The sequence below is a fragment of the Bacillus rossius genome, chromosome 5, assembly GCF_032445375.1.
Source record: "Bacillus rossius redtenbacheri isolate Brsri chromosome 5, Brsri_v3, whole genome shotgun sequence".
Lineage (NCBI taxonomy): Eukaryota > Metazoa > Arthropoda > Insecta > Phasmatodea > Bacillidae > Bacillus > Bacillus rossius.
The window spans coordinates 1798056-1810171 of record NC_086333.1 but is presented as its reverse complement, the minus strand read 5'-3'; the positions used below and the strand labels follow the sequence as shown (position 1 = coordinate 1810171).

Genomic DNA, 12116 nt, shown 5'->3' with positions numbered 1-12116 from the left:
TTCAAATTTTAATTTTTATGATTACCCTAATATTCTGAGTAATTTTATAATCCTGTTTATTCTTCCAATTTTAGATCAATTAGTTAAAATTATCTCAGTTGCTGTTTTGTTTTGTTTGTTATTGTGTCGTCCTTTATTTTCCTGTGTAGGTTGTATTTATTCGCTTGTATGTGTCGTCTTTTATTATCCTGTTTATGTTGTATTTATTCGCTTGTATGTGTCGTGTTTGTATTACTTGTTCTGTGCACACCTCTAAAGCTTCGGCTGTTGGTGTGCATGTCACAAATTTTAATAAATAAATAATAAATAATAAATTATTAGTGATATTGCCATATCTCTTTTATGCAAGCCCCACCACTTAATTCAGTTGATTTTTGTATTATTCTATAGATTAAATCTGCGACTTAACGTTTGTTAGCATATTACACTACCAATTTTTAAATGCAATAAGTTGTTTTTTTTTTTGTAATTTTTATCTAGAAAGTAACTTTAAAAATTTTTTTATACAAAACTGAAATAGTTGGTTCTTTGTATACATGAATATTTAGTTTTGTATACATGAATATTTAGTTTACAAACATTTTAAATGTAAATGTTGAGTTTTAAATAAGATGCATTTATAATTATATTTTCACAATAATTAGAGTCTAGTTGATAAAAATAATAGATGTTAATTTTGTCAAAAATAAATGCTACATATTCCAGCTCCTATCTATTACTTACATTTTTAGATGCATTATAACATATTTGTGAAGAAAAAAAACAATATCACAGATATCACGCAATACATAAAGTTTCTAACCAATACTAATAATCTTGATACTTGGCTTGACTAGAGCAGTTATTGAAGTCCACACACTCTGTTGGCGGGCACAGCTACATCTGAAATAAATGGTTATAAGAACACAGTTAGTAGTAATGACTGCAGTGGACCGGCAGCAGCTAATAACAGCTCTGAGAGTCACTGTGATGCTTAGAGGCACACACAGGCGTCTCCAGCCCAGCATAACGTTACAGTACGCTTGCTCTTGTAGCATACGTGTACTGTACTGCCTAGTACCTAGTGACTTGCTTCCTGGCTAGTGCCAGCTAGTTTCCACTGTCTTACTTCCACAAGTCTAATGACAAACATAAAATATTCAAACAGCAAAAAAAATTGTACATAATGGTTTTTATTCATATTAATTCTAGTCAAGTTTTAGGGTCTGCCACTGCACTTTTTATGTCAAGTTAAAATTTGTGTAACATTATCAATTTAATAACTTTTTTGTTTTTCCTGTTATTTCACACTGAAATATTCAGTCTGAACCCAACAATTCATGTTTTATTTAAAATGTAGGAATTACATATAAAATTGAGTACAGCAATGAATCTCCAGCCTAAAATATGAACACTACCACTGTATAGTGAACACACTATACAACTACAAATCTATATGTGGTTCTTCATGCATCATCTGAAAGCTCTACCGGTGTCTTACTTAAAGCCACATTACTGACAGGCCCAAATCTAGAAAGAGACATTTATGATTTGTTACTGTTTTATTGAATTTTCAGCTACATATATGGTTGTGTTTACAGCAGACTACAAACAAATGTATCAACAAATAACTGTTCATCTCATTACCAAGTCTATCAAATTCATGAGCAACCTATCAGCTCTCCTGAACTGACTTCTGACTGAGATTGTTCATTACCCCAGTCGTTCGACCTGGATCCTGATATGGGACTACAATGGAACCCTGTCTGGGACACCTTCTCCTAAGTAATCCGAGGTCACAAAGAGGAGCATCCTTGCCACAGTGGCTAGAATATTTAATCCCCTAGAATGGCTTACTCAACTGTTGATGTTTACTAACAATTAGTTGCATTGACTGAGATAATCATCTCCATGATATTGTTGAGCAGTGTGATCACTTTAGCTGGGAGCTTCCTTGTCTGTCCTCAATTGCTGCTACTAGGTTCATTGCAGGTCCAGAAAGCTCTGTGTATTCTACGTGGGTTATCTGACAGTTTGAGATTAGTTATGCTGCAGTAATACAGATGCTTATTGAGCCAGCATTCATCTGCTAACAAGCAACACCGAAGTTGTGCCAGTCAAGGTTAAAAGACCCCCTTGCTTGGAGCTGTTCAGAGCTCTCCACCATGTGATTGGAACTTACAAGGAAGCCTTGTCTGTGTCTTTCCTCACTGCCTGGACTGATTCACAAGTGGTTTTGGCATGTACTACACAGCTCATCAGATGAAGTTGTTCATGACTAACACGGTGAACAACCTCCAAGAGCTCATTTGTCCCACTTGGTGGAAACAAGCTCCGTTCGAGTTCAATCCTCCAGATTGTGTCCCCGTGGTCTTTTCCCTACTGCCTATTGAACTGTTGGATCATCACTTGTGGAGCCTTGCTGGAAAAAAAGACTGTCTCATTGGCCACTGTCATGTCTTTTGATGAGCAGTCAGTTGGTAATGTGACACTGACAGCTAACCAGGCCCTTGTGTGTCATGTTCTGCATATTGCACAATTGTTATGTTTTGTGGGCACAGTTTATCCTAATGAATTAAATAAGGCCTCAAATTATGGTTCTTATGAAGTCACTTCAAAGCAGAGGAGAAAGAGGTAAGTGATAAAAGTAAATCTTTAATTATGGCCAAAGAACTGGAAAGCAAGAAGCAAAAATTAATCTCAGTAACTCAATACAAAGTTGCAGAAATTGAGGAGCATTTAAAAGGACTTAAAACAAACAATCATCTTCAAAACAAAGTAAATTTGCATTCATGCTTCATAAGTTCAACATGTTTTTAAGATTAAGTAATGTGTTTTGTATCACATGTTTTTTTTTTATGTTTTGTTTTGTTGTGGTTACTTTTGTTGATCTGGTTAGCTAAACAAATATTTTTTATTCTATTATTTTTCCTATGATCTCCAGGCTATGAGTTAAGTTACTTTCTATGCACACACTAAATGAACTATTGACTAAACGAACCTTCTTAAATTGGCATAAGTATCAAAAACCAGTAAAGATGTTAGGCGACATTGATTCGTGTATTAAAGATGTGACAGACACATTATGAGTAATGCTAAGACATTTCCAAACCCTAAGATGCAGGTAGAAATTTTTGACAACCTTTTTAGTGCATTAATATGGAACATACAAACTGTTTTTAAGAGTATTTTGTTTCACTACAGAAGTAGAGATGTAGCAGGAAACAGGTCAATATTCTAAACTGACTAAGCCCTCAACTTCGCATTAGCAAGTAGATTTTGCAAAACCTAAACCTTAATTTTTTCAGGAATTTGAGATAACTTAGTTTTTATTGATTTACGAACGATGTATTAAAAACCAGTGTTAAGACGAAGGCTACGTATTAATGGTTAATCCAAAACTGTATACTTACAAAATGATTTCATGCTTTCACTACATAAGAAGTAAAAAATTTCCTTCAAGTTCATAAAAACCATTAAATAAAGACTTGTTTAGAAGAGGAAACATTCTATAAATAATTAAATATGGTTTATACTATAATGTGCCAAAACAAGAAATATTAGAAGCAAACTAATTTAGGATACTACCCCCTTAATGAGCTGTCTAGCTGACACTAGAACTAGAGACAAGTGGCAGTCACGTTCTCCAGGGACCACGCAAGCCAACCCCACTGCCAGCCTCAACCAGCCAGTACACTGCTCCAGCTCTCTTCCAATCTCCGCCCCAGTCACACTACAAACCCTTCAACTACCAATCCAACACAGGGTGCCGTTGAACTCTGACTACAACAACCTTATTGCAAGTGATGTTCCTTACACTATTAATAATTAAAAACACACAATTTATTACAATTAAAATGAAAAAAATACAAACTGAATATAGAACCTATGTAGGTCCCTATCTTCTTGATGACTTATGTTAACCATATTTTATCAATCGATAGCAAATACATGCCATTGTCAGTAGGTACAATGGCATGGTATTGTGAGCATCGTGTGTTTGCTGTGGAGGAGTATATTCGTAATGGTGGTTCTGTGATTAATACTCAGTTCGGTTTGAACTTGGCCGACATGATTTTGTTCCAGATAGAAAAACTATTCACGTTTGGATATCAAACTTTAGAGCAACAGGTTCTCCACTGAAAAGAAAATCACCTGGCCGACCTCGAACTGTAAGAACACCGGAAAATGTGGTACGTGTGAGAGCGTCATTCAGTAATCTCCAAAGTGTTTAGCGCTTTAACAGGCAGCTACTACGGGATTGTTTGATAGAGTGCAAGAAGAATCCTGCACAGAGATCTTCACATGCACCCCTACAAAATGATGGTTCCAAGAATTAAGTGAGAGACATTCTTCAGAACATTCTCCCTGGCGCTGTGTTGATTTTGTCTGATGAGGCCCATTTCCACTTGTCAAGTACTGTAAACAAACAAAATTTCCACTACTGAGCAGCAGAAAACCCTGAGGAACTTCACCATCAACCACTTCACTGCCCTCGTGTGACAGTTTGGTGTGCCGTTGCTGAATTTGGTGTGTGGGGTCAATATTTTTTCAAAGATCAGCTAACGGTAACTGTATATTTGAATCGCTACTGCCACATGATTGAGACCTTCCTCCGACCTCAGTTACACCAGTTTGTTGGGAACCATGCAGAGGCAGAAGTCTGGTCCCAACAAGACGGAGCCACAGCTCACACTTCGCGGCGATCTCTAGCAATTTTGAGAGTTGTTTCCTGGGCATCTTCTCTCTTTGTGAGGAAACATCTCCTGGCCCCCAAGGTTACCAAATTTATCACTTTGTGAATTTTTTCTTTAGGGAAACTTAAAGTTGCAAGTGTACAAACATCGCCCCACAACCCTGCAAGAACTTAAGGAGGCAATCAACCAGGAAGTGGCTGCCATTCCACCGGAAATGATATGACTAACGATGGACAACTTCTGGGAAAGGCTTCATCAATGTGTCAACAATGGAGGACGCCATTTACCGGACATAATGTTTAAAATCAAGTAATTTAAAATGGCATAGTATTTGTTGTTTACAAATAAAAGAATATTTTATGTACATTTCCTTGTTTGTTTGTAACTGCCTTTTGAATTACGAGAGTCTTTTTGCCGGATACTGTATATATAAATTAATGTTAGTTTTTCCTATATACATTTCTAAACCATTTAACTGACTATGATGAAATATTGCACACTTGACCTTCAAAATAACAAGGAAGGTTGCTATCTAGGTGAGATTTTTAGAAACCCACACCTTGAAACAGAATTTAATTATTCTTGATGAAATTTCACCATGGTATTGTTGACGCTTTCTTCATTTCCATGGCAACGGCTTTCGCAATGGCAGTGGAGTAGGGGCATGTGCAATGAGCAGTGCGGTGTGCTCTGCCTTTAGACTGCCCTAGCTAAGCATGGGTAATTCAGCTAGTTCATAGGCATGTGCAAAACTTCGATAGTACAATCAAATTTAAATTTTTTTTTAATATTAAATGGCACTTCTAACCGATATGAACTGTTTGCATTAAATAAAGCTTCATATGATTCAAGTCTTTACGTCACACGGGCAATTTATTTTCTGTTAACTTTGGAAGATTGACCTCTCGTACAAATTTGACTTCATAATCGATTAATCTTAAGAGTTACATAACCTACTGCAACATTGTGTCGCCTACTGGGCTTATTAATTTTGTCTAACAAAATTATAAATGGATAAAGGCGCAGAGGGATCATTAAAAGCTAAAAAAATAACGTCAAAAAGAAAAAAAAGTAGTGCAATATGGAATTTTTTCACAGACGTTGTTCAGCACAATGCGATAAATGCAAACAATCGTTCAAATGCCTGCCTGTAGGTTATGTCACAATGAAAATTGTATTGTTTTGATAATTTGTAGGTCGTACACAGCGATATAATTTATTATATGCATGATAATAACTGTTCTCTGATTATAATGTAATCTCTAGTGGTAAAAAAGACAAAGTGAAACTCAATTATGTCACGTTGCGACCACTCGTATGTATTTTTTTTGTTAATTTTCTTATGCCTTCGACTAAATTAAAGTCTGCCTCGGGAATGTTCGTCCTCGGGAGCGAAGCACTGACGTCACACCGGTGGGCGCGGGCGGACACACACACACATACACACACTACGCCCGGATCATAGAGGGTGGTGGTGGGAGGAGGGCCTGCAGGGGCGAGACGTGAGGCACATCGGGCGTAGCCCCGGTCGACGTCAAGTTTGTAAAAGGGAATGGGTTTCAAGAGTTAATGGGACACTAAAATAGTGCACCTACATACACAGTACCATGAAGAAGTACTTTCTCTGAACTTTTTATTCCAGATCTTTATGAGGAAAAAAACAAACCCTCAAAGAAGATTTACCAACAATATCATCCACAGCATTTACATCTGATAGCTGGACTTCACGTTCAACAGACAGTTACATCAGCCTTACCTGCCATTATCTCCGACCTGAATTAACTTCGGTATCATTTGCAATGAGCAACACTGTTGTAAATGAATCCCACACAAGTGTTAATGTGGCTGCTACCCTAAAAAATGTTCTAACTGACTGGAGAATCGACCTAGCAGTGTCACCTATACCATTATTTTGTATCACTGACAATGCCCATAATTTCAGACAGGCTTCTGCGTCATTATTTAGAGATGGTTCAAGATCATGTTTTGCTCATACCCTTCAAATTGCAATTGAAAACAGCAAGAATGATTGCCCGGGTACAACCACACTTCTTAGTAAGGCCAGGAGTATAGTTGGTCATTACCGAAGAAGCACTCGTGCTAGGAAGACTACACACACTCCAGGAGCAGTTGAAGGTAATTCAGCATGTTGATACTCGTTGGTGCTCAGAGTACCAAATGCTCAAGAGACTGCTGGAAATGAAACCTGCTCTTGTTGCAGACCACGTGAACTCTGGTGAAACAGACATGCTGACTGCAGTGGAATGGAAACATGCTGAGAACTTTGTTCAAGTTTTACAACAACATGCAGAGACCACAGAAGAAATGAGTGGAAACACCCAACATTGTCTATGATTATTCCAGTATTGCACTGTCTTCTTTGTAACCTCGAATCAAAAAAGATGGAGTGACATTTGCAAGTGCGTTGCATAAAAACCTTAAGTCGAGGTTTCAAAACTGCATGCACGAGCTCCTACAGTGTGTTGCAATGTTGGTAGATCCCAGATTTAAATGTGTTCTTCTATCAACAAAGGAATCAGAAACCATTCTTTTGTCGGAAATTAAAAGTATGAAAACTGATTCCATTTATGTACAAGAAGTTAAATCTAGCATTCCTAACTCTGCACTAACATCTTCTCCAAGGGCTGTCTTGGACAGTATTCCAGCGCAAGACAATAAAAATTATGATGGAGAAGATGTATGAGGTACTTAAAAGAACCCTGCATCAGCAGACATAAGAATCCATTAAATTGGTGTAAAAATGAAGGCACAAAGTACCGATATTTACCCAAAGTAGCTCTAAAGTATCTGGGGGTTCCTGCCACACAAGTAAATTCAGAGCGTCTCATTTTCAGCAACTGCGAATGTTGTTTCAGCACGAAGAGAAAACTTGTTCCTCAGCTAAACTACTGACAGGCTATAACCAAATCCTAGTGTTTATATGTTATATATATAAATAGATTTAAATGGTGTTTTGTGTGTGTATATTTTAAAATAGTTTTTGTGTTTTGTTCTTGCCCCAAATTCACATTGGAGTTCAATAATTTTTCCCGGTGTAGTAAAGATTTCAATATATTTATAACAATGGATACTTTTGATAGCTCAAAGAACAGTACTTCAATTTATGTTTTGAGATGGTGTATGTGTTTATAAAACAATGATAATTCAATTTTACATATAAGAATTTTTTCAAAATAGTTTATTTCATGTTTTCAAATAACAAAACAAAGTTTCAATTTTTTTTTTAATGTGGGGCACTTTATTAATGGGGTTGGCGAGTTGAGATAAAAAAAAATTTAAGAGAATTTTTTGCTTGTAAAATGCTACTATTCACACTCGATTCGACTTTGCACAAATAGTAACTATTCGCTTCTCACTTCGATTCGTAATGAAAATTTAATATTCACACATGCCTACCAGTTAATAAATAAAGTATAGTATAAATTAAAAATTACAGACAAAATACTTTTGGCAATATTATTGCAAGTATATAAAGGATGTATGAAAATTCATGTTACAACGCTTGAGGGTAGAAAGCTCTTATTATTGCGCAACCATTTTTTCCAATAAACATGTTGCCGGAAATGCGTAGTTAAGCCCCTGTAGACCCAGAAAGAGTCAGCGTAGGCAACCAGTTGGGCTTTGTGCGAGACAGACGATGCTGTGGTGAATTACGTGTTTATGACGCCGGGCAGCGCTTGAGAGGACTGTATGATGTCGAATGCTGACCCCGCCCCTTTTTACTTCCGGTGGCGCCCTCGCCCTTTACTTCCGTTCGTGCCGTGCCATAGCACTGCGCAGCGTGACATCGCAGTGTTGCAGTGTGTTTTGTTATCACTGGGGGTCTGTCGTTGACTGTTCTGTCGTACAAGCAAACTCATGGTGTCATTTCTTTCGCTGTGGTTCTGAAAAGGGCGACGTTTTAGTAGAGCTCAATGGAGTACACGTTTAGTGAGTACACGGACATGCTGCTTGTTTACGGGGAAGCTAGACAAAATTGACGAGCCGCCCGTCGTCTGTACGAAGAACGATATCCGGGTCGTAGGATTCCAGCTCACACCATGTTTGCAAGACTTACTCAGCGAATGTGTGATACTGGTACATGTTCCGTCACAAGACCAAATGCTGGTGCTCCACGCAGGGTTCGTACTCCCAGTTTTGAAGAAGATGTACTTCAGAGATTTGAGGAGAGTCCGGATACAAGCACAAGGGCAGAAGGTTCCGATATGGACCCTGACAAAATGACTGTTTGGCGAGTTCTTCATGAGCAACTCTTGTACCCGTACCACCTTCAAAAAGTGCAACACATGGGTTCGGCGGACTATCCTCTTCGCATGACCTTTTCTCGTTGGTACATTTGAAGAGTATTGAGGAACCCCTAGTTAGCGGTTTTATTCAGCGATGAAGCCAAGTTCACTCAAGACGCTATTCTCAATTCGCACAACAGCCATGTTTGGAATTATGTCAATCCGCATGCAACGGGTGTTACAGCTCGCCAGGAACGTGTTTCAGTTAATGTGTGGGCCGGTATTGTTGACGGCGTACTCATCGGGCCTTGTTTACTTCCGCCACGACTTTCCGGCGCCGGATACCTCCACTTCCTTCAGAACGAACTACCAGGTCTTCTTGAAGAGGTTCCATTGCATGTCCGACGTGTGATGTGGTACCAACATGGCGGGGCACCAGCTCATTTTTCCCTGCAAGTGCGAGAGTATTTAAACCAAACATTTCCAAACCGATGGATTGGACGAGCGGGCCCTGTCGCATGGCCGCCAAGGTCACCGGACCTAACCCCGTTAAAGGGGCTTATCTACGCTACGTCAGTAGAAACGGTAGAAGAGCTTACACAGCGAATCATTGGTCGAAATCATAAGGTCGACTCCACATATGCTCCAGCGTATTTGTGAAAACATGATTCGCCGTTGCCACCTCTGTGTCGCTCAAGGTGGGCGTGTTTTTGAGCCGTTGCTTTAGGCTGTCACGTTGTTAAAACATATGCAACATTTCAATGTTGTGAAACAAGGCCGAAGCTGTGATTGATTTCAGAGTGAAATTAAAATCTGTGCCACGATTAAAAAGGTTATTTCTCTACTTGAACGCCCGCACATCCACAACATAACACTCTACAACGGGTTGCCTATGCTGACTCTTTCTGGGGCTACAGGGGCTTAACTACGCGTTTCCGGCAACATGTTTATTGGCAAAAATGGTTGCAAATAATAAGAGCTTTCTACCCTCAAGCGTTGTAACATGAATTTTGATACACCCTGTATATAAGGCAACATAAAGGCAAGAGAACCAGTGCAGGCCCTAATGTCACCAAGTGTGCACATAGAGAGTGGAGGAAGGATTGGTCAAGCAGCTAGCTTACACTTAGATTGCAGTATAGAGCAAAGTTACATACTGTTAACAGATTGAATACTACCTGGCTTGTTAACATTAAAATTCTTAATTTCTATACCATCAATAATTATTATCAGTTTCACGATTTCTTTAAATTATACTATTAGTTCATTTTTTAAGATCACAAAAATGTCTTTTGACAACATTATTACAGTTGTACACATTCTCAAAGAAAAAATATAAATTCTTAACACCAATTATTATTTCACACAAAAAGATATTTGTACCAGTTAGTTGATCACTAACAATAACAAGGCATACTATTAATTATGTAGTATAGTTATATTGATCCAAAATGTTTAATATCTATACTAATATTATAAAGTTGAAGAGTTTGTTTGTTTGTTTGTTTGTTTGAACGCGCTAATCTCAGGAACCACTGGTCCGATTTGAAAAATTATATTATATTATCAATAACATTAGGGATCCTTACTAAAAGTACAATTTATAATCAAATGCGTTGTAGGGGGTTAGATACAACATGCAGTACACGTACGAAGTGTGTGTTGACAATGCCGCAGGCGCTAGAAGTTTATTTCCTATTGCCTATTAACATTGTTGCCAGGCACTAGATGCCTTATCATTCTTAATTTTCCCATACAAGTAAAAAACACCCGTGTGATTTAACAACGAAGCAATCAGTACCTTCATACGAGTTCAATTAGTATTTAAATACTTTTTATCACTTTAAATCGCAAACCTAAATTATTGTTTTTTTCCCTCTCTCTGTGTTTAATTTTTTTTTATTGCCCTTTTTTTCAAGTATATATATATTTTACAGGCTTGAAACTTCACAGTAATGTTCCTTATGTTACGCAGGATGACATTTTCCGAAAATTAATCCCATGGGTGGTTAAAACCAGGCAACAGTGGGTACTTTGTCTGCATGAGAACAGGATTTTGCATTGTTCATGCCTTCTGCGTCTCCATGGCAATGGGCATCGCGCGGCAGTGGCGTACCCACAAGGAGGGGCATGTATAATGAGCGGCGCAAGAGTGATCTGCCTGTAGACTGTCGTAGCAAAGTACGGGTACTTCAGTTGTACATTGCGTGCACGAGTCGGGAAACCATCGGTGCTATTCATTTTCTCTTCGGTACATTATACAGCATTGTAATAAATTTTCACTGAATTTTTTTTATTTACCATTACTGTAAATGGGAGATGTGGCTAGATTTTTTTCCATTAGTATAGCCGTGCGAAGGCGGGTCGGGCAACTAGTTAAAAGATATAAAAAAGTATAAGAAAAAAGGTTACATGAAGATGGCATCTTTCAGTTACATTTCCTTAGAAGTAAGATCATATGATTCTCTTGATGAAATACAAGAAGACAATGTATTTCCAAAATTCTTATTCCAAATTATAAAATAATATTTTTAACAGTTGTGTTTAAAACTTTTGTGCTTTTTGAATATATCTGGAAACAGAACACACCGAATCACAAGGACAGCACTAATAGCAGACATCATGCATTGGAAAAAGAGAGTAAATGCCCACTACAAGCTCACTGCAAACTATGGATGAAACACGCTCCAACTGATGACAGTTCGCACACGGCAGTCCAGCAGTCACAGTTACACCATACCATTAACGTAAAACCACCTGGTTTTAAATCACATATTAAATCTGGTGTGCCATTGCCGGGACAAGCATGGGAGATGGTGTTCAAAGTTGCAACAGACTTTAGTGAACAAAAAAAAAGTTGTATAGATAGAAGTACAATGTTGCTTAAAAAAAGTGCTTCAACATTTGCCTCAACATCAACAGCTAAACAAATTATAGCAGAGGCAAAGAGCATATCCAGTTAGACTTTTTTGGCACCTACAGGTAAGAAAACAGATAATATAGGAACAATAGACGTAGACACTTTTGCATGGTGTGTGGGGAAAAAATGCACGAGATTTATGCTGTAATAAAATTTGCTCCAACAATAAATAACTTGAATAAGGTATTGAAAGAAGACTTCATTTTAAACTGCTCCAGGGAATACTTTAGAAACTTATTGAAGAAGCTAGGTTTCCGATTGAAAAAGTGCTAA

The 12116-nt window shown here is 37.9% G+C and overlaps 1 protein-coding gene across 8 annotated transcripts in view; it reads right to left on the bottom strand.

Moving 5' to 3' along the window:
- Window positions 1-651: 651 nt before the first annotated feature.
- LOC134531541 (persulfide dioxygenase ETHE1, mitochondrial) overlaps window positions 652-12116 on the bottom strand; it is an 86428-nt gene continuing 74963 nt past the window's right edge. For all 8 annotated transcript variants that reach the window (XM_063367214.1, XM_063367213.1, XM_063367217.1 and 5 more), the window contains one exon: window positions 652-882. In XM_063367214.1, the coding sequence (XP_063223284.1) occupies window positions 842-882 (41 nt within the window). In that variant the 3' untranslated portion in view covers window positions 652-841. The remainder of the gene's footprint in view (window positions 883-12116) is intronic.